General features: G+C 37.5%; 1 protein-coding gene and 1 long non-coding RNA gene across 2 annotated transcripts; both read left to right on the top strand.

The window, feature by feature from the left end:
• Positions 1–625: 625 nt before the first annotated feature.
• Positions 626–3,645, top strand: LOC113463312. Its single transcript, XR_003387363.2, has 3 exons — positions 626–752; positions 854–980; positions 3,150–3,645. It is a non-coding gene; the product is annotated as an uncharacterized LOC113463312 (long non-coding RNA).
• Positions 3,646–17,312: 13,667 nt separating this feature from the next.
• Positions 17,313–21,351, top strand: LOC103716070 (NAC domain-containing protein 21/22-like). Its single transcript, XM_008803925.4, has 3 exons — positions 17,313–17,894; positions 19,207–19,472; positions 20,724–21,351. The coding sequence occupies exons 1-3, from the start codon at positions 17,726–17,728 to the stop codon at positions 21,108–21,110; spliced, it is 822 nt and encodes a 273-aa protein (XP_008802147.2). The 5' UTR covers positions 17,313–17,725; the 3' UTR covers positions 21,111–21,351.
• The last annotated feature ends 2,157 nt before the right edge of the window (positions 21,352–23,508 follow it).

The raw sequence follows: 23,508 nt of genomic DNA, 5'->3' as shown, positions 1-23,508 counted from the left end.
AGTTGATTGGGATTGTGATGATTTACTCCTTATTTCTTATGTTGAGTTATGTGTATCCTATTCTTGACGACTGCTCATATGCTCTTGAGATTTCACCTCGAGCCATGATTATATCTTGTCTCATGTGCATAGTACTCTCTACTCCACTCACTGAGTATTCATATACTCACTCCCCAGTTTGGTGTTTTTGATTGCAGGGCAGGTATTGTATAAAGAGGAGCAGGATTAGTGGTTGCCTGCTAGCTGTGCCGCTCCATAGTATAGTATAATGTAGATAGAGGTTTATACCCTTTTGGTGTATTATAAACCTTCTGTTGTATATAGTGTATAGTTACAGTCATAGATCCTGTTGTGGATATGGGTTTGACCATGGATGGAATGGGAACCAGATTTTTATACAGTTGAGTTATATGCCTGTGATGATGTATTGATATATATTGTCCAGGTTCGTTATGTGACAGGTTATGTGATTGCTGCTCTGACAGGTAGCGTTGTTGTATGTAATGAGATAATCCTGACAGGTCACCATAGAAAAGGTGATCATTTTGTACATGCATCATGCCAAAATTTTCAGAATTTATTGATGATTGATAGGTAGTAGGGTTCTACGTAGTGGCTGGTGGCCTTATGCCTACCCGCACCCTAGGACCGTCGCGGCGGCCCGCCGGGAACGGGGCGGGGGTCGTGACACTTATTGATTCAAGATTTCATCTGAGCCTCATACTTTGCGTCTATCCTTCTTGCTCTTCCAGGTGGGTAAAGGCCACGATGTTTTGCCTCTTGTTTTCTTCCTTTCTCCTTGGTTTTTTTAATTTCTCTTGCTTTACAAAAAAGACTCTGATGATTCTGTCAGAGGTTTTGCGGCATGGTGAAGCAGAAAACAGCTAATTCCAAACGGCAAGGCAATCTTGGAAGGTCTGATGCTTTTCAGCAGGCAACTGCTTGCAGCTGAGTTTGTTTGGTTGTAGATACAATGATGGGTACTGCAATGAATCTGAGCTGCCTCTTTTTCTTCCCCTTGTTCACTTTTCTAGCTTTTGTTTTGTTTCTTTTATCCCAAATTCTATTTTTAACACTTTGTTCACTTCTTTATTGCAATTGGTTTTTTATGTTGAGTTGTTCCTATGAATATGCATGCACATATCCACACAAACATACATACATACACACGTACATATGTATGTACCATACATACATACATACATACATATATCTTCATTCAACTTTAGTTTTCTTGGGTGAATATAGTGGGGTTTGTGGAGGAGTTATACCTTGCAATTGGACGACATGATGTACCTATAGATATACATACATTAACAATGACATTATTTCATTATTGCAACTGATTGTCGTACTTGGATGCATTAGCTTCTGTCATCTGAGCCACCCTTTATATTGAGTATTTTTTACAAAATAATTGTTGGTATAATGGCATTATCAACTTTTATAATGGGAAACAACAGGTAACAACACCAATTCTAAGCACTAAGGTTTCCATGTTAAATCTTTGAATAATTTAAGATTACTTTTGTTTTCTTCAAAGTGGATTGCTTGTTGAGGCATTACCAAGACACCACATTTTGTATTCCACTGTTTCATCATAAACGGAGATATTTTGTTTGTTCAATAGTGCAGAAACATGTGCATCTTCAACAAGGCTCGCCGTCTCGGTATTAGACCTCGTGCCGATGTCACACTAGCACAGTGTCGATATGGTACGGTATGGAATTGTTTTTGACATATCCAGTGTCGGTACGTCACCCATATCAGGTACTAGGTACCGGTCCGGTGTGTCCTGTACCATCCAGTTTGGGCCGGTATGGCGTACCTTGGTCTTCAGCTTCATCGCCACATGCCTGTATGTGAGCTGAAAGAACTCAGCGATGCAACACCTCACCTCCTTGCTGGAGATTTATGTGGCATTGGTAAAAGTCCACATGTGCACCCTTAGTAGGAAATACTACCTAAATTGCTTCTTCTCCTAGTCAGGGATTAGAGCATCATTTTCCAGTGCCATGCTAGTCTGAAACTAGCATGGTACATGTTGTGTTGTGCCAGTTCTTCTTAAGCGCTGGCATTGTAGTTTGCAGGCTACTAGCATGCAGTGGTGCTAGTACAGATGGTTCTGTGCTGACTTTAATCCATGATTATTCCAGTTAATCTTCCATCTTTTTTTTGACAAATTGTTATTATTATGTTAACAAATATCCACATATATTCAGAACTGTAAAGGTTCACTTTCCCGTGTGGAACATTCAAAGCACCAAGGTAATGACCCAAGCTTGTGATCCACTCCAAGGTTTTGATCTTTAGTGCAACTTTGGTAACTCAGCCTCGATGTCATGTAAGACATCCCTCCACTGATTTACATTATATTCATCAATTGTCGACTTCAAACATGATGATGGATAATGCTGTCAATGCATTCAGAGACTCGATCAAAAGCACCTCTTGTTCATGATTCTAAAATCGTCTTGACTAGCAATTTAGTAACATCCCCTTGTTGTCCTTCTGCTTTAATTGCTTCATTTGGAGGCATTGCATCTCTCACTTTAGCTGGTTGAACTGGTTTTCAACCACTCTTGAGCAGATTGAAATTGTTGTACAAATTAGATGGACACCATGAAGATCAAAACTCACTTTCAAACAAAATAAAGCTGAGGCCCTCTTAGCAAGTGGGGCTAGAAGATTAGCCATATAGTCTGAGGCAGCAAATTAGGAGGAAAATGCAACAAATAAAAGAGCATTCAAATCACCTAGATAAGAAAACCATCAAATTTTAATTTCTTTGCCATAGACTTAATGCAAGTATGATAAATCCTTTTCACTTCAAAGCAAAGTTGGTCATTGACTCTGGGCCTTTAAGAAACCTAAAAACCTTCTATTGGCCATAACTCTTCCCTATAGGATGTAGAATTTAGATTGCCAGAATGTACCAAAAATAGCTCCAAAACCATCTTGTGACCTGCGTTTCATTTAAAATAGTAGCTGCTCTATAAAAGTGGCACCAATCAATAAGAGATTGCCTTAGATTGATTAAAAGAAATGGTATAATCTGCGATCAACTTATTACAAGTATTTGATGCTAGTAGGACTAGCTTTGTGCACAGAATCCCTAAAATCCATGATTTATTTTTTCCTTGTTGTAGGATTTTCACTTGATTGAAGTGTTCATGATGGTGTGAGATCTCAAAAAGGAAACCCAGCTTTGGCAGTTGGAAGGAGAAGCAAGGGCAGGGCAGCCTGAGTGCACATGCTAAAAATTTAACCCTGGGGTCATGGAGCACAGATTGAGTCAGCTTGGGTCAGGAGGTTTTGCCCATGATTATGTGCCAGCACTGGAGGTTTCATGCAGTGAATTGCTAGGTGCCCTTGTCAGGTTTGTGCAATTATAGGGGAAATAGGTTTTGCTAGAATGTCTAAATATAAGATGTCTTAAGACATTGACTTTGGAAAGAGACCTTGTGCACTTCTTAGAAGGCTCTTAAGATCTTGGAGATCTACTAGGCATTTTTATATATTGTTATATAGTATCAGCTGTTTGTAAGATAAGAAGCCCTACTCCATCAATTGGGGAGAACTATAAGAATTCTATTTGACCATTAGTTCCTGTGTAAGGCCACATACTCCAAAAATGAAATTATATCTATATCATTTTAACTATGAATACATAGATTTTTTTTAGTCTTCTTCTCACTCCTATTGTTCAGAATGTATTTGACATTTAGCTGAGGCCAATTTGGCTTACCATATAGTTTTCAACTGATACAAATGATTCCCTCACAGTAAGGCTCCGTTTGAAAACTTGGAATTGAGGAGAAAGGAATGGAATGGAAGGGAAAGTTAAAAATTTTGATGTTTGGGAGTTTTTTAGTGAAGGAAAAGGAAAAGAAAAGGAGGGAATAGGAGGAAAAATTTTGGAAGCTTACGAGGCCTATGTTCGTGCTGTATGCGGGTCTCCAATTCTCTCTTTTCTTTCCTCCCATAAGTGGGAGGATTTGGAGAGAAAAGAATTAGAATTTAATAATTTTTTTATAATACCTATTTTACCCTCTATTCATAAGCATGCTTCTTTTATAATAAGGATATTTTAGTAAAAGTGTTAAAAATGTATGCTTTCTTTTCTTTTCTCTCCAAACTTTCAAACAAGAGGAAGGAAAGTACTTTCTTTTTCCTCCTAAAACTCCCAAACAAGAAGAGAGGAAAGTCTACTCTATTCCATTCTTTTCTTTTCCTTTCTCATTAAAGTTTTCCTTTCTTTTCTTTTCTCCCCAAAACTCCCAAACGGAGGCTAAATATCCTTTAATGTTGGCTCACCTAACCATCTATTTTTCACTGCACATCTTATATTACACGCCCTCTACACTGTACAAAATGAATCCACAAAAGCAAACTATTTCTAATTACTGTCTTATGAAAAATTTCCTCTTAAGTAAGGATGCTGTAATTCTGCCAGAGACATCCCCATCTATCTTTTGATCATTTTCTGAGAAAGAAGCAAGGTAGCAAAAGCATGCTGTTGGTTGATCATTATCCATTGACATGCATTGTACAACCAACATGATTGCTGCATAAGTAATTTAGCTTCTCAACACATCAATCTGCACTGTGAATTCCAAACCTTTATTCCTACCAAATGACAATCCGAATTTGCTTCTCACCACATCAATCTGCTGTCCTTAATTTTTGTACATCCAACAGATTTATCAACTGAATTTTAGCCTGTAGGCAACAATGTCTGTGCAATTAATCAGAGCTGGACTCAATGCAAGAAAACATTTAAGTGAACAAGGTTGGACTCTAGCTCTTGCCAAACTGATTCTTGCAGCAGCTATCCTGGGACATGGGCTGAGAACACCTGCATGCAATGACATGTGAACAAGAATATATATTTTGCGAAACAAGATGAATGCCGCAATATTTACACAAGGAGAGTGAATTCTTCAGTGTTGGGAGGCTGGACATTTATTTACACAAGGTCAGCCCAATAGAATTTGGCAAAGTTGACTAACATCACCTTATTACCATTATCATCATCACTAATGTCATTACTGTAATTATTATTGTGTTATTTTGGTTTTGGAGGCTTGGAGTCTTGAAATGGTTACCTAGATGGTAGATAGCAGCAGTAAAAGACCCAAGTTAGGCAGCCAACCTAGTAAAATCTTTTAAGTACTAACTTGGATAGACAAACTTTTGGTATTTTCTTTCCCTTAAAAATCCCTCCAAAAAATCTTTGGTATGTACTAGTTTGTCTGGGTGGTTTGATATCTGTGTCATGGATCATATGCAGAATTTTACCAATTAGAAAACTTATGCTCATATTAGCTAGAGCTGGCTCAATTTAGTGTGATTTGTCTAATTTCTATCAAGAGATCAGGAAATCAAAGAAGCAGGCTGTCTTGAACAAGATAAAGCAGTGTTGTAATCAAATCCCTTTTAAATATTTGTAACATCCTTCTAGGGTAGAATTAGGGGCGGCAATGTTCAACCCATTTAACTTGATTCAACCTATTGTAGATTGGGTTAGGTCACCTATTTAATAAAATGATCAGGTTTGGGTTTGGATTTTGGGCTCTCTTAGGGTCTATTTGGAAAATTCAGGAGGATTCAGCTAGATTTTTTAATAAGAATAAGGTGTATTAACCTGCCTAGTCCTTTTTTTTTATTGGCCCATCCTACTCTTAAGTCTAAAACCCATCTCTAAGCCTGTTGGACCATAGGATGAAAAAAAATAACTTACGGAGATTTTTTTTTCTTCCCCAGGTTTGTGCTGGAGAGGGAGTGTTAATAGGGGCCTTTCTTAAATAAACTGTATAATCCATGATCCAACAGGAAACTAGTCCAGATGGATTTCAAGAATACGCCCTTACTAAAAAGATTGGGTTCAGATTGATAGATTTTTGACCTATTCTGTATTTGACCTGGCTCGTATTTGGTCCTACTTGATCTGATTGCTATCTCTAAGCAGCATTAGGCAGTAATACTGGCCTCGTAAGTTTTTTAACTTGTAAATATTTCTGTTACTCTCTTTTGCTTGCTTAAACAACATGTGATCCTTTTACGTATATCCTATTTTGCATTGCCAACTTTCTGCCAACTCAATCACCAAAGTCAAGATCCACTATTAAATTATGAAAGATAAGATGTATATCGTGCAACCATAAGGGAAAGTTAAAATCAAAGTGAAAAGAAAAAATATATTAAGCAATTTCGGTACTTATCTCTAAGTAGCTTGAATTAAAACCATTGGTAAAGCTCATGACAATGTGTTATTCATTTAATTTGTGAGAAGAAGTGTAGGGGGCGTTTGGTATAGGGTGATTGTCCTAGGATCAAGGGTGATGTGGGTGGAGGTGATGAGATCACCACGTTTGGTTGCACCACAGTGATCCTACGTGGCGGTGATCTTAAATCACCTCCACTCCTTAAGTCACCCCCCAACTCGGTGATGGGATACCTGTCCTTGAGGTCGGAAATCCAAGATCACCTCAGGGCAGTGATCCTGGGTTGAAAGTTAAAGACAAAAATACCTCTCAAGTTAGCAGAAAAATTGATAAATCAATATACTATCAATATATTATGTCAATGTTACACACAAACACATATATATATTATAATATATTACTAATCATATTATTATCCTATTATTATTAAAGGATAATTTTAAATTCTAGTAGAAATATATTATTATATTTTATATTTATATCATGAAAATATTTAATATATTACTATATTACTCCTATTTACCTTATTTTTCCAATCAAAATAATTATTAGTATTAAAAAATCTATTATAAGTATAAATAAAATATTAATTCTATAATGAAAAATAACATGTTTTTATAAGATTAATAATTTATAGGAGTAATAAATATATTTTTATAGAATATATTAATAATTAATATATTGATAAATATATTAATATTTTATTATAATATATTTTATATGATTAATAAATATATGATAAGGGCTACTAAAAGTAGAATATGTGACAAAATTATGGAGCTATTATAGAAATTAGTATATTGACTTATATTTTTAATTCATGAGAATTAAAAGATATATAAAAAATCCATCTAAGATATATTAAGGATATTTGTGGTATTATGTGGTTAGTGACCTTGGATCCCCGTACCATGGCCTATCATATATTAAGTTAGTAAATATATATTAAGTTACTCATGAATATCCGGAGATTTTTAATCACTGGACCATGGCCTACCAAACACATTGATTTTAAATTACCGGGATCAAATCACCCCGGCATTCGGATCACCGAGGATCTTAGATCACTGTGGTGATCCTGTTGGGGTTACCAAACGCCTCCGTAATAACTTAGGATCTTATCTATAAAGGCTAGTTATAAAATATTATTTGAGTTCTTTAAATACCTAAGGTCTGCTAGCATATAACCAATCTAGAATTAAACATACGTCTATATAAGTTCTCAAACACTCCCTCAATTTGAGCTCTAACATCCTTGCTAAGCAAATAATCCAAATCTATTTACAAACACCATCATTGGCTTATAGGCAGTTCTAAAAGGGCTCGTGTGGGATGGGTCTACTTTGATACCATTTATAATAATTCATGATCTTATTTAAAAACGTTTGTTAGAAAATATTATTTGGGCTTCTTGGCTCTATATAAGTATCCAAGATTTATTAGTGCACAACTGATTTGGGACTAATACACGCCCGCATGATTCCTTGCATACTCTTGTTTAAGCTTTTATATCCTTACCAGGCTAAGGATTCAAATCTAGTCAAATCCAATAGCAAACATGTTGATCCGTCTATGGTCAGGTCCAAAAGGGTCTATGCCGTAATATCCTCTACTCCCATATGGGCCATATGTTGGGTCTATTATGACATAATTTGTAACAACTCAAGATCTCACCGGAAAGACTTAGTTGGAAGATTTATTTTAGGTTTCCGAGCCCCATATATAAGTATCCAAATTTTAGCAATGCATAATTAAATTAGAACTAAACTCAAATAAAACCTTTTGGCCACCCTTTCTAGGTGGAATTATAGGTTGTTACAAATAGTATCGAAGCATACATGGCTCATGACCCATGTGGACTAGGGGATACTGCATCCAGGCTCTTTTAGAATTGACTATGGGTTGTGATTGGATTTCATTGGATTTAGAATCTTAATTTGGCAAAGAAGCTGGGGCTAAAAGGGAGAAAGTGTCCGAGGACCTATTAGAGCATGAATTTGGTCTTACATTGGCTATATATAAATTTTGGATACTTATATAGAGCCAACGAATATAGGTAATATATTCTGGCTACTTTTTTAAATGAGGTTTTAGGTCCTTACAAGAACTCTTTAAGAAACTGTGAAAATTATGAAACTGCTGCTTATAGTTCTTGTCCAATGGAAATGGTTTCATCTGTCAAGTTCGTTAGTGCCACAAGCGGGTTACATTTGAAGTTTTCAAGGAAGCTCACTCAAATGTGATACCAATGGGCAAAGAGTCATGTTAATTGACTTGCGATTTTTGAGCTACCTCATTCCTGCTTTCTCCTGTTGCCTGTTGCCCCAAGAGCGGACGGAACACAACACAATAATCCTTTCTCAATTTTAGTCTGCATCTCGTCATCGACATGGATCGGATTTATTTTTTCATTCTCCATTAAAAAAGACATGGATTGGATTTTTGATATAGTTTGGGAAAAGATGATTTGAAAGGAGACAAAAGGAGGTTCCATCCAGGAGGTAGATACTCCAAAATAAATTAGAGAGAAAGGGACAAGGGATAAGATATCCCTTCAGCAATCCAGTCTAGAGGACCCCAGGTGATTCTCAAAAGAGTGTCTGTGTCGTCGTCATAGTTCAACCAGAAGTGGTTGGATACTCTTCCTCAGTCATTCCTAGGGTGATTAGGGCTGGTAGTTTGGAACCTGGACATGCAATGCATGGCTTTTCTCTAAGGCATTTCGCTGCCATGACTATGTTTTTGTACTTAATCCCGGTTCATGAACAATTTTCCTTAACAAAGAAGGGGGTTTAATGTAAGCAGCTGACCTTCACCAATCCTTCCCTTCAGGTTCCAGCTTGGTGCAAAACAATCCATGTCATCTTTTTTTTTTTTTTTTTTTTTTTTTGGTAAAACAGATAGATCATACGGATACACCTAATAAAGTCAGAAAATCCATCTCATCTAACTTTGTCAATGCTTTCAAAGTTCTAATCTACTAGTTTTTATCGTTGGGCACCTATATTAACGTTCACCTGCATCAATCAGCAGACAGTTGAAACGTTAGGTGCATGAACTAAAACTTTTCTCAAGCTTTTCTTGCACAAGTCGCTGTCACTAGCCTCGTCTGCCAACCTCACGCATCCCTTTATATTTTGAGTTGGGACTCTGGAAGGATGTGTGCCGGCTGGAATCTAATGGGGATGCTCAGAATCTGTCCTAACTACTGCCTGACGACGGCTATCCACGTGTGGCTGCGGCGACTTATTAATTGGCAGAAGGAAGTTATTTGTTTGTGAGCCACCGACCCGATTCTCGTGAGCCCAAGGGCGCCAACTTGATTCTATCTTATTTGTAGACGCTCGTCTGCTCCTGGTTTGCTGATATTGGTGGAGATACGTCATGCAATTGAGTACACATCTATAGGATCCTATGGTCTTTAATAAATCTCAAGTTTGCCTTGGTATGTATGTCACAAAATCCGCTGCTTTGTCGCCTCACTTAATGTCGCATTTTGTATTTTTGTAACTACACTTCTATGATAATTATTTTAGAGGAAACAATTGGCAGGGAGTGATTCGGATAGGAGTTTTCTTGTCACTTTTTAAATCTTCTTTTCTATCAAACTGATCGCCCTCTGATGCAACTTGTTTCTGCTTTTTTGTTTTTGCTTTTTTGTTTTTGCTGAAGCGGATGTATCATATATGTCGGACACCAATACATCCAAAAGAGTTAAAAGATAGCAAGTTTTGGAGTGCACTAAGTAATTCTAGAGTTTTCTCAGAATGATTAATTAGCCACATATGAGGCTACTCAATCTGCTGCCTCGTTGGCCTCTCAATATACGTGCTTCGTTCGTACGATCATTCTACCACTGGTCATAGCCCGAATGTTTCTAAGCAGCGGGTGGCACATGCTTATCCTCGTATCTTGCTGAATCCAACCAATAACTGTAACCAAATAACCCAATGTTAGGAATTGCTGTTAAAGAACGAGGCCGAGCTATAATTAACTTAGACATGGCAAGATCAGACCCGTGACCTTGACGTGGCAAGCCACGAGCTTGATACGCTACCAATCCCGAATGCCAATTAATTATTAAGCGCGATATGTGTTTTTGTTCCTGGTGTACGAAATCTCTCGTTGTTTGTTTTTCCTTTGTTCGTGCTTCGCTTTCAAACGAAGCAGCCCAATCAGCCTAGGCAATGCTTGCAGACAACGTTTTCCCACCCTCCGAAGCTATCAAAAGAATCCCCCGATTGCCGGATCCAAATCCTAGCCCGCTGCAACATTTTAGTTGTTTTTGACATTGTAGCCAGTCCCTGTCAGGAGAACGAGAGAAACAATTGATGACGATTGTCTCACTATATCAATATTTTCCCAAGCACCCATCTGTTGCAAATAAAAATCTTCTTCCTTTTTCTTTTTTCCCCCTTACACCTAATGGGCGATAAAAGAGCCCGTCTGTTCCCTTGACTTCCACAAAAAAAAAAAAGGGGCGGAGAAATATGTGAAGCATCTTCACACCATACATTCCATACCGCTTCTTTCTCAGTCCATCCCTATCCTTCCATTTATGAGGCCTTCTCCTCCGAGTTCCTTGCTCCTCGTGCCTTCTAGAGTACTATAGACTATGGATGAATATCATATTCTGAAAATTATCTATCAATTTATCTGGAGGTATATATTAGTGTACTGAATGATTAATTTATCAAGTGTGTACTATGTGGCTATTGATTATTTATTGGTGAATACCATATTCTTAAAATTATATATCGATTTACCTGAAGGTATGTATGTGATTGTGGGAAGGAAAAAAAGGGACTTGGGAAGGAGTAGAATGGTCTTATGACAAATGGCTTATTGAAAGTGAAAGGATACTTCACGTATTTTTTTTGGGGGGGATGTTACAAGACGGGCGGACTACGTTAGTAGGAGTTCCGTCCCACCTTATCTCTTCGGTTTCCACTCTAAGATTAATGTCACGAGGTACGTGGCACAAAAGGAACAGATCCCTAAGCATAACAAAAATCATAGGGGGCGGGCACCAGAGAAATAAATATAGAGCGGGCTTCCTATTTGGCCATGTTTCTTCTAGTATCTATCTTAAAGAAGAAACTCAAAAATTATAAGCCCCTCTTTTTAACAGAGTGTCAGTCCCATGATTAAAAACAAGAAAATTGCAATACATATTATATGGCCAAATATTACATACCAAGCAAATTAGCCATTTAAAAAACCAATACACACATTTAGGTAAATCGATACACAATTTCAAGAATATTATGTTCACCAACACACGGTATATGGTTAGATGATACACTTGGTAAATAGTTATTTAGCAATCCAATACACACCTCAAAGCAAATTGATACAAGAACATTATATTCACCAGTACATACTACGTGGCTCGTGATACATACCCGTTAACTTCCTGATACATATTGCAAGCTTATTTGATATACACCTACCAGTGATCCAATACACACATTCAATTTCTAGAATATGCTTTTTACCAATATACATTACATGACCAAGTGATACACACTAATCAAATTAATCATCACGCAAGCTAATACATACCTCTAGATAAATCGATACATAATTTTTAGAATACAATGTTCATCAGTACCGATACACGTTTTTTAGTTTTGTTTAATTCAAGAAATTATATACATGTCATTGCTTAGATTTTATGAGCTTTTAGGTGCAAAAATCCTAAAAAAATGCAAAATTTGGAGGAAAGAGAAACTAGGAAGGAGAAGGAAGGCCTCATGGATAGAATAAACAACATGATGATAAAGAAGATAGATGGAGAGGTTGGACGAGAAAGAAAAAATAAATGCAAATAGTCTCTGTTCATGAATGATCTTTTTTGGCGCGTGTAGTTTTTTTTATTTTTTTTAAGTGATGGAATTATCCTTATTTAACTTCTAAGTTTCTTTTTTAAGATTGGCGTTAAAGGAGATGTAACAAAATAGAAATCTCGCTCTATATGATATTCTATAATATTTGTCCTATATAATTTTTGTTCTCCTCATCAATCTTCTCTGGTGCACACACCAGAGGATTTTTGTTCATCTTTTGCACCCAAAAAGCTAGATGCATGAATGGACACTGGGGCATTGTATTGGGATGCCAAACACACAAGATTAAGAGTTTGTGTGGGAACCTTCCATTTCTGATATGGGCAATCCATGCATGCACAACCCTCTATGTTGCAAAAAATGCACCACAAATAATCCCACCTCTATTGGAATAAAGAAGGATGCATCTACTGCTCCATTGGTATGTAGTCAGGTATATATGGATGCTAGTTATCAAAATCATACCTGATCGAGGGCTTGCGTTTGATGACGAACATCAGACACCGGCAGATGGAAGAGTGTGGGTCATTGGAATGAATTTATTCACATATTTATTATTTAAGATCGCATCCTGAAGAGAGGCTGAAGAATGATTCCAAACTGCCACCTACCTATCTTGGAGGAGGATATCCACAGAATATTCTCAAACATAGCCATGGCCATTATATTTATTATTATTATTATTATTATTATTATCAATTCTGATGTACGGTATAATGTCTCCATATGATTATTGTATCAAATTAGACTTTAATAATCATAATCATAAATATTAAGAGACAGTGAGATGATTTAATTATTCATAAAGGATAAAGCAAATAGAAACTGATATTTTAGATTAATTAGGAAAACTTTCCCAAATGTTAGTTTCACTCTGCAAATTAAAAAAACACTGCTTGTAGAAATTAATGAGTTTTTTATAAAAGTGCCACTGAAATAATGTGTAATTGTAGCATGGAATTCCAAAAGAGAATTGTTTCGATTGGTATGAATTTTCTTAGTCGCAAAATAGATCGAGTTTTTTTTTTTAATTTATGTCTATTAATCGAGCGAACATCATAAGATATCAATCTAGATCTTAGTAACAACGATCGACAAAAATTTAATAGAGACATGGAGATTATAAAAGCTACATGAGTTGGTATTCAATAGCTTGCATGGAGCTAATATGAAATTATGTACTTGATGATATAGATAATAATATAAATAAAAATCTAGAAAGATTAGCACATAAAACTTTGTTATCCGAATAGATGGAACGATCACTGGTCATAACACATATATGCTATCCTTTACATATACAGATGATAAGATAGTCTGAAGTATTACATGGATGCTTATAACAGTAACTGAAACCTTTAATTAGATCAGAGCATATGTCAGAGCTACAGTAGCCCTTAATTTAATTCAACACCGATGTTACAGCTGCATCAATTTATTTCTCGGTTAAGCCATCCAAATCAATGCATCTTATTGGATGGCCAACATCCTTGGTTTAGAGAATTACCAATGATGGGCATCCCTTAAATGAACCCAATCATCCAATCAATGGTTTCAACTTGAATGCTTACAAACAAGCCAGAAAGCAACTCTTTTTTGATGGTAAGCTAGAAAGCAACTCCCTCTCACCCTTATTGAGTGATACTGACACAGGTGCCCACTCCAAATCTCCTACCCGCGATCTCAGCTACACCTAATTATTTGGAGAATCCAGCTAAAGAAGAAAAGGCCAATCAAGGTGTCCACTCTAAATCGCCTATCTGTGATCTCAGCCATACCTAGTTGGAGAATCCAGCTAAAAAAGAAAAGGTCAACCAACCTATTGAATCTTTTCAGCATTTTTAGAATTATTGCCATAAAATTTTGCTTTATTTTTCTTGTCTTTCTACTTATGCGTGGCTCGTTCTTATTATATAAAGACCCCGCTTCCTTGCATTAGATTCATTGAAGTTTTGAGTAAAAAAAATAATGTTCCACAAGTTTCCTTTTGCTGTGACCACAAGAGAATAACATGCTTGCTCTTTCCTTTCCATCCTTATTCGAAGGCGACGTGCTCGCCTCGACCCGCTTCCCCTATATCAGATACAGTGTGGTAAAAATTGCTCTCTCTCTCTTTCTACGTGATTGATTGTGGAGCTTGCTGCAGCAACTTCTGACCGTAAAACTATACTGTTTACTCCCTCCATTGGCTTGTGATAGTGAACCATAAGATAATGGTTGTTCGTGATATCATCACGGAATGATTGGACTGATTATGATGGGGAGTCAGCTCCCTCCATTGGCTTCCGAGATGCCAAGTGTTGGCTAAGAGCTTAGTTTACGATGATGCAGTGCATTCTCACACTTGATAACAAAGAAAGATCTTGAAGTGTGTGTTGGTGAAGGGAAGGAGGGAATTGCAGCTGCTGGAAGAAAGAGAGTATGGAGACGTCACTCTTTATACAAGGCCTGAAGGCTACTATTAGCTCTCCAAAATGGAGAAACCCCCTCAAGCTCCCAATCATGGAGTTAAATAATTGCACCTCATTTCCTTTTCCGCGCGTCCTTCATGTGCTACATGTTTTCCTCTAGTCCACACCCAAATTTATGGGGTTGCTTTCTTCCAACTCACCAAGGGGGGTTGACGACAAGGATGCCATGTCCGCTCCTGTTCTATTTGTCAGAAATACCCTTTTTAGAGAATTACGTAATAAGTAGGTGGTTTGGAAGAGCGAAATACCCTTTTTACAGAATTACGTAATAAATAGGTGACCGTAGACCTAAGATGAAATCATTCTATATGGATTCGTTTTACTCCAGAGCGAAATTATTAAAATGGATTCATTTCACCCTAGGTCTACGGTGGATCCGATCGACCTACTAATTTCTCCCTCAAAAGGGTTAAGACTCTCAATTATCTTGGCCATTGGCGAGGCTTCTCACCTAGTTTTGATTCGAGATAAGTAGGTGGTTTGGAAGAGCCTAGTTTAATCATGACCTTGGTCCATGGCTCGTTGGTCCCATTATCCGTTTAATCACCTAGTTTTGATCAGTGGGAATTGACAAGGATTCAAACTCAAAACTTAGTGCGCATACATATGAAAACGGTTGAAAAGCAGAGATGGAAACTGGTGATCCTGCAGTTAATTAATTGTAGGACCTTTTCTTTTAAGGATGTTAGATATCATTCCTTCTCATGGGTTAATACGATATCTCAAACTTTGGATTGGTGGATGGGAATGGCTCCTTTTTCACTTTTTGTGTCTCTTTATTTATTACTATAGATCAGCATAATTTTAGAAATTACGTAACAATCTGTATTATTTATGATTTTTTTTTATTAACATGATCAGTCATTAAACTCTTTTTTTGGACCTTTTCTTGTGAAATTTCTATATACATTATCACCTCACTGCTCAAGACTAGTAATAAGTTTTGTACATGGAAAAGAAGAAGAAGAGGACTAATATTATTGCATGGGAACTGTACTCTCTAGTTCCGAGAATGAATGGGAGAGCCCCATGGAGCCATCACGGCCATCCATGTATCAGGCGGGGCTTTGTGATGAGAAGGAAGCAATTCCGGCAAGTTTTCTTGACTTGCTGCTGTCAAGCAACTATTCATGTGCATGGGTGTTATTGTCTTTTGGACAGCCCAATGATTAAGCGCCGCCGTATCTTCTTGTCCGAGTTCTCGCCATTATTTTTTTTTTTTTACAATAAGAATCATTACTTCCTTTATGCAATAGCAATTTTAATCAATTTATAATTGTTTTCATTCATTATTTTAATCCCCAAACATATTCCCCACTCTAGTAGGGTTCAGTTAGAACTTTAATGACCTACAAACATAATTTTAATACACCTTCATCGAATATATATATATATATATTGATGCTATCAATCTAACTCTAACTTGATTTAGTTTCAATCTGGATCGAATACGAATAATTCAAACACAATTTTCAAGTTTAATCTAAGTGAGACAAGAGATTCGCAATGCCGGTTTCGTATAGTTAATAGCTCAATTAGTTGACAAGGATGGTTGCGACTTTCAATGGCTTGATCCAAGTTTCTTCGTACGTTAAACCACAATCATGGTTTGCTGTAACTAGGATTAGTTGATAAGAAGGGTTAGAACTTTTAATGGCTCAATTCGAATTTCTCCATACGTTTAGCCAAGGGCTGGTACCGGTAAGGTCTAGAACTCGGTATGCTTGAATCGAAAAAAATGCTTCGTCGCACCATTCCCATCCTCACACCCGTCCCTACTCCTGCTATTTGATGGAATGATTTACCAATGTTACCCTATGCGTCGCGCCAATCATGGACTATTAAAGGGACAGAGTGGTGGTGGGAAGCAAGACTCTTTTAATTGAATCCCACAAACCAACCGGGTGTGACCCACAAATGAAACTGGATCAAAGGGCTGCAGCTTTCATGTGAAACTGAATCTCCGTCTTTTTTGATGCTTGCTTATCTCAGGCACAGCAAACATTGAGATCGTTATCCTTAATATTCTATGTCACCAAAATATTCATTCACACATTGACAAAAGGATTTGATGCCTCACATTTTATTTAGTCACCCCTAACTTGACATGGACGAAATCAGAATATTATAAGCAACATTAATTATGAGAAGGAATCTCTATTTCACTGCGAAACCCCTTTCGGAATTAAAACCCTAGCTAGGTCCATAGCATTTGCGCAACATGGCAAATTAGAACTTAGCATGAGATTACAATGGTCCCTCCTTCGGTAGGTGGCGCAATTAATCTACATACATGCATGCAATGATCTTCTGGCCTGCTGTATTATATACTATACAAGTTAAACTAGAAAATATTCTTAAAACATTCTCAAGTGATAAGAAAAACAACATTGATACAGTACTGCTACATTGTCTGATTCCTATTCTTTTTTTTTTTGAAGGAAAAAAAATGATGAATAGATTGTCTGAATCTTATCTAATTATCTTCCAATTATATATATTCTTTCGTACAAGTTAGCTAGGACCGACAATATTTGTCATTAATCCGTGCCTCTATGTCATGGATAGAAAGAGACCAAACATGCTCGACCCCACTCGACACGCTTTGTTGCAAATAATTTATCCAACGGCAAACTTTTTAGCCAATTATTTCACCATGCCAACTTGTCATCATCATCCAAATCTTTTTCCTTTTCCCTTTTTTTTTTTCCGAGCGTAACGACCTTATATGCCTTGAAGTTATTCTGCGTTAACTCAACTCATGACACATCAGCCGTGGGGCTTGGCTTTCCTTTACCTCTAGAAGGATTTCTTGTGATCATGGATTTTCTCTAGTTCTTGTAGAACAAGCATGAGGCCCTCAGCATTGTCCCGGAGATTGCGACGGCTCCAGGTGATAGAGATGAGAATTCAAATGCCAAGGGCGCAGCTTTGAATGCCTAACTATCCAAAATTCAAGCCTTCCCCTTCTATATATATGCATCAAAGCCTTCAACTCTCGAGAATTTAAGACTGTTATAGCTTGCCTGCTCCCCACAACAAAGCCTTGAGCAAGGTCTCTCCTTGTACTGCAATCTTTGATCACCTTTTTTTGCCACCCTCTCCTCTTGCAATCTATATTCCTGCATCTGTCTATATATATATCCAGCTACCTGGTTAGTAACATATAGAGATCAAGATGGGATTGAGAGACATCGAGTCCACACTTCCTCCAGGGTTCAGGTTCTACCCAAGTGATGAGGAGCTTGTTTGCCACTATCTCTACAAGAAGGTGACCAACGAGAGTATCTCTGGGGGAACACTGGTTGAGGTGGATTTGCATACTCGCGAGCCTTGGGAGCTTCCAGGTGAGTTCCCTTCCCATTCTCTATGAAGTTTCATGGATGTCTGCTCGCTAAATCCATACTATGCTCGGGCTCGTAAAATTCCTTGAATTTTCTCCTCTTCATTGCATCTGAATCTCTATTCTTTTTTTTACAGAGACACGTAATATTCTTTCTTAGAAGTGCTTAACTGGCAAAGAAATAGCTATAAAGATTGGTTCTTTCAATCTGATCTATTGTTGCATAGCTTTGGCTTATTCATCAAAAAAGGATTTGCTTTATGTTTCTTTTCTCATCAATCGTTGAAATTTATAATAGCCTCATCAGCGTTTTCCTTCTCTTATCAAAAAATTTTGAAAAGGAAAAAAAAAAAAAAAACTATTCTCATGCACAGTCTTCGGACAAATTTCTTGTAGATTATCTTGAGTTTGGTACGTTAAGAAATTCTTAATAGTTAAGCAAGGAGCGAGCACTATGGTTTTTTTTAATATATATATCATGATCTTATAGGGAAATCAGGAAGGAAGCTTAATTATTTTTCAGTCCAAAGTTTTGCAGCCATATATAGAGTTAGAATAATATCTCTACCATGGTAATTATAGTCTACAACAACCATTTGATCCATATTCTTGACATTAATTAAGCTAAAATCATGTTGCTTGGCTAGCTAGCCATTTGGCCTTTCAGTATCCTAATGGTTGCGTGAGGATCGATACAGGTATATATTTAGTTCCACATCAATTATTCACTCGGTAGATATTTAAAATTTATGTAAGATCAAAGAACTCAAATAATACCTTCTAGCTAATATTTTGGCTGAGCTCCTAAGTTATTGCAAATGGTATCAGAGCAGGTCCAGCCTATAGCAACGCTCTAGCACAAGCTCATTAAGGCTGATCATGAGCCGATCGTGGTGCTTATGATTAGATTTGAACGGATTTGAATCCTTAGCCCAATGAGATCATCTTCTTAAATGGAAAAAAGTATGTGAAGATTCATATGGATGTATATTCAGTCTTATTTGGGTATCTGAATTAAGGAACTCAAAAAACTGCCATCTAGATAGTTTTTTCTAAATTGGGATAGCTTGTTAAATTATTGGTCCCCTGTAGCGTATACAAGACCTCCAATGTTTGTCATGATGTTTATAATATTCCAATCCCGTCTTTTTAGAAGGAATCACATGAGGAACAGTACTATTTTTGTCGTCCTCTTTAAACCTAGGGTAGGTTTCATCTTGCTTGCAGTTTTATTTCTAGCTTTTTTTTTTTTTTACTTTGATGACTTCTCTAGCCTCAAAACTAATTAAGCCTGTCTCTTTATTTCTTGGTCTCAGATGTGGCTAAGCTAAGTGCGAACGAGTGGTACTTCTTCAGTTTCCGGGATCGCAAGTATGCCACTGGCTCGAGAACCAATCGCGCAACCAAGACCGGATATTGGAAGGCCACCGGAAAGGATCGAACGATCCATGATCCTGCATCGCGTGTGATCGTTGGTATGAGGAAGACATTAGTGTTCTACCGAGGGCGAGCTCCCAATGGGGTGAAGACTGGTTGGGTCATGCATGAGTTCCGGTTGGAGACCCCACATTCACCCCCTAAGGTATTTAAACCACTGTTTCCTTGGCTGCTTTCTAATTGTCTTCATTTCTTCCAGATGCGTAGCTTAATTTGCTGAAATACTTGCTTGATAGTGCTCCTTAATTGTTTCCACCCTCATACTTGGACTAAGTGGAAGTAAAACATCGGTATTTATCTCATCTATTTTGCTTGGTATGTATGTTTTGCTATTGGCCTTTATAGTAATTTGCTCATTAAAACGTAATGAAACAGCCTTTTGTCTCCGAAAATTCAGGAAATCTAGCTGAGAATATGAAAGACAGAAAGGAATGATACGTGGCAAATAATTAGTCAGACAAGAGTTTGTAAGACAACAAAACACTTCAAAGAAAAGATGAAGAAAATTTATTTGCAATTATGTCTTCTGCAAGTATTGAGCAGATCGATGCACCAATAGAACAACTCAAGATCAAGGAAAAGTCCCCTCACATAAATTTTTTCGTTCTTCTTCGTACACTCTTCAACTTCTTTATGGGCAATTTTTACAGTTCAATAGACGTTGATCTATCCTTTAAAAAAAAAAAAAAATTCCCCACCCTCCAAAAGACTCCACTATAACCATAAATTCCTGTTGACTAATTTCATAACAACCAGTCCAACACATTTTTAACTACTTTTATGAGACAAAAATACCCCTCTCTCATAAGTATCCGATTTCTTCTTTCCAAATTGAAACTCAATTTCTTCTTCTCCCATTACGTCTTCCAATACCCCGCAAAAAAAGCCGACTCATCATCATATCAGAATACAGAGCTCATATAGTTGTATACTAAAAATAGCATACAGAGATCCTTCAAACCACTTATGAGATTATTCGGCTTATTAAATAGCTTAACATGTCTCCTTACATACCACTATCTTTTATAAAAAAAAAGTTGTTGTTTTTTTGAGTTTTTCTTTTTGGTAAATTCTTTATAAATAATTTATGTAAACTCTCTCTTTTTTAATAAATATCGAATGGCTTTGCCTCTCTCTCTTTATCAATATATATATATATATATATATATATTTCATTAATTAGAAGGAAAAAGGCAATAGCTTTAAGCATCTGATGCTTCCCAAGTGGGTCAGATAATTTGACTTAAAAACACTTTCCAGCGGTGCACCAACGTTCATTGGCGACCATCTTGCTCGAGCTTATCTGCTGCATGTGATGTGAGTTTGCTCGGGACAAGCTCGCATCTACCTTACTTTTGTTTCTGCTGCTCATTTGGGTGCTTTGCTTTGATGGCAGGAGGACTGGGTGCTGTGCAGAGTTTTTCACAAGAGAAAAGGGGAGACGGAGCTGGCCGACAACATTGGCTCCTCCTCCCCAACTTCGGGTCCTTCCTCTTCCATGGCGGACCAGCCCATGGCGGATGGGTGCTACGACCAGATGAGCTCGTCGCTGGCCGCCGTCACTCACCAAGAGGAGAGCAACGCAAACCCACTCCTCAATTTGGCACTGATGCACTGCAACTTTCTTGACTTCCCACAGGAGATGGGGATGGGCTCAAGGGGAGGGGATGAGTATGGGTTCCTCTTGGATATGGGGTTTGAGGACCCTGACGTGGGGGAGGGGGCCATGCCAAACCTAGGAGATGTGAGATTCCAAGGTGGCCAGGATAAGCTATACTTTTAGAGACTTTGGATTCTAGGGAGGATATGGTTGTTGGGAGGGAGATGCATGCTTCCAAACTAGGCATTTCATGTTGATTTGGATTTGAAGAGAATGATTGAGGTGGTATATGTGTACCTGTTACCTAGTAGGTGATCAACTACACGGCAATGTCGTTTTTTTTGTAAATATTACGTTTGTTGCATCTAATAAAAAGCTATTTATGTGCAAGAAAAAAAAATTGGAATGAGTGCTTAATTATTTACTTATCTCCTCTTTCTAATTTTTTGGAGGAAATGAGGAGGGATTAGAACGTACCCGACCCTCATTTAAATACCATTAGGTACCTATTTTGGCTCTTGCATGTATTTTAGTCCCCTTATTTTGTTGCATACAATGATACAAACGCTTGATACGTCACCCACGATGCCCTTGAGAAACAGCCATGTCTTCTTTTATGTGGTCTTGAGCTCAAGGAAAACAAGGGGCCTCATAATGCTTAGATTCATAGAAATCTAGATGGAAATATTTTTGGGCACCATAGATTAGAACCGCAGATCCGGCCGCCACCTGCAGCTTTCTACATTTGAGAATGGAAAATAGTGAGCTGCTGATACAGTACAGCCTGCAGGTGGACTGCAACCTGCCGTATGATTCGATCCTTATTATGGTTATGGGTTTACGCTTTTGGCCAGATCATTGGAGACAAACTTAGCCACAACAAATTAAGATTGGTGACAGCAAGCCTACTGATAGATTTCCTTCACACACGCATATACGCAAAGACCCCCCAAAAAAAAGGAAATAAAATGTTACACAAATAGATTTCCTTCAAGACCAGGCTCATTAACCAAGTTGCAAGGGAAAAACTCTTTAGTTTGCCTTGAAATATACCCCAATGGCTATATCAGATCGGGTCTCATTATAATGAACGACATCTTTTCTTATTTTATAACAAATATAGAAGTTTGGTTTGAAAATAAAATAAGATAAAATAAAACAACACTTTTTATGGACTTATAAGAACTTCTGGGATGTTAATATATTTATTGGCACCATACTATGCATTAAAAAGCCCTTCCTTATATTTTCTAGAGTGCCCACCCACATAGACACAAAGTTACCCATTTTGTTGCGCCTGTGCTGCACTTGTGCCAGTATACAAACAAGGAGTACGTTCAATGCATGCATGCAATTAACAAATATAGGAAGTCTCCGACCCTACTACTGGAGAATGAAATAATAATAAAAAAGAAAACGCATTCAATAAACCACCACCCTGACCCTCCCTCTTCCATACGTCTCGATCGATTTCTTGCCAGTTTCTCATTGACGAGCTTCCCTGAACTAGTTTCTTTCATGATCTGGTACTCTATGGTGTGAACCTTTGTCTCAAAAGGTCCACCTTTTCCACGATGAGATCCTTCATCCTCCTTTTTACTTCTTCCTTCCAACAAGATATAATAAAAAATATATCCGTAGGCTCATAGACCATGGTGCCAGACCATGGTGCCCTTGGAGAGATGTTTGAGGTCATAGTTTATTATTATTATTATTATTATTGTAACAACCCAGAACTTCATCCAAAATGGCGAGCCGTAAGGTATTATTTAGATTTTTTTCAGCAAATAACTAATGTGGGACTAAAGACATGCTCGCACGAGTCCTCGTATACTTTTTCCATTTAAGCTCCAACGTAATCGTCGAGCTAAGGGTTTAAATCTTTTCAAATCTAATCACAAGCACCATGATAGGCCCGTGGTCAGCCCCAATGGATTCGTGCTTATTTAGGTTCCTAGTCCACATAAGTTATGGGCCGGATATGCTCTAATACCATTCATAATAACCCAAGATCTCACCCAAAATGGCTAGTCGGAAGGTATTATTTGGATTTCTTGATCTTGTATAAGTACCCAAAATCTATCCAGCGAATAACTGATGTGGGACTAAACACACGCCTGCAAGGATCCTCATAGGTACCTTTTTAAGGTCATAGTTTAGGGTGAACTTAATAGTTGTGTTACTCCGCGTCGCCGCACCCCAATCCAAAATAATTTCTTTGAGCAAGAACCCATGATATTATAAAGCTTGTCAAAATAGAGTTCCAAGTTCACCATGTTTAAGCTAATCTATATGTTGGCTTCAATTAAGTAATCAGTAATGCTAGAAGGTGACCATTTCATGCAAATGAAAGGTTCTCCTTCGTGCGTGCCACACTGATCAAGGAAAAAAGTTCTCTTGTATGCGGCTTGAAAGATCGCTTTATTTGACTAGATTGGTGTAATATATAGGGAGTATTTGAATATTGAGTTGCTTGGTTCAAAAGAACTATTTATATGCAGTAATGCCAGGAAATTCTACTACATACACATAAATAATTGCATTGCTATGTGGCAAGAAGGAATTGATGAGACCCACAGAT

This window comes from Phoenix dactylifera, chromosome 2 (genome assembly GCF_009389715.1).
Source record: "Phoenix dactylifera cultivar Barhee BC4 chromosome 2, palm_55x_up_171113_PBpolish2nd_filt_p, whole genome shotgun sequence".
Lineage (NCBI taxonomy): Eukaryota > Viridiplantae > Streptophyta > Magnoliopsida > Arecales > Arecaceae > Phoenix > Phoenix dactylifera.
The sequence above is the reverse complement of the archived record's forward strand: the minus strand, read 5'-3'. Positions and strand labels throughout refer to the sequence as shown.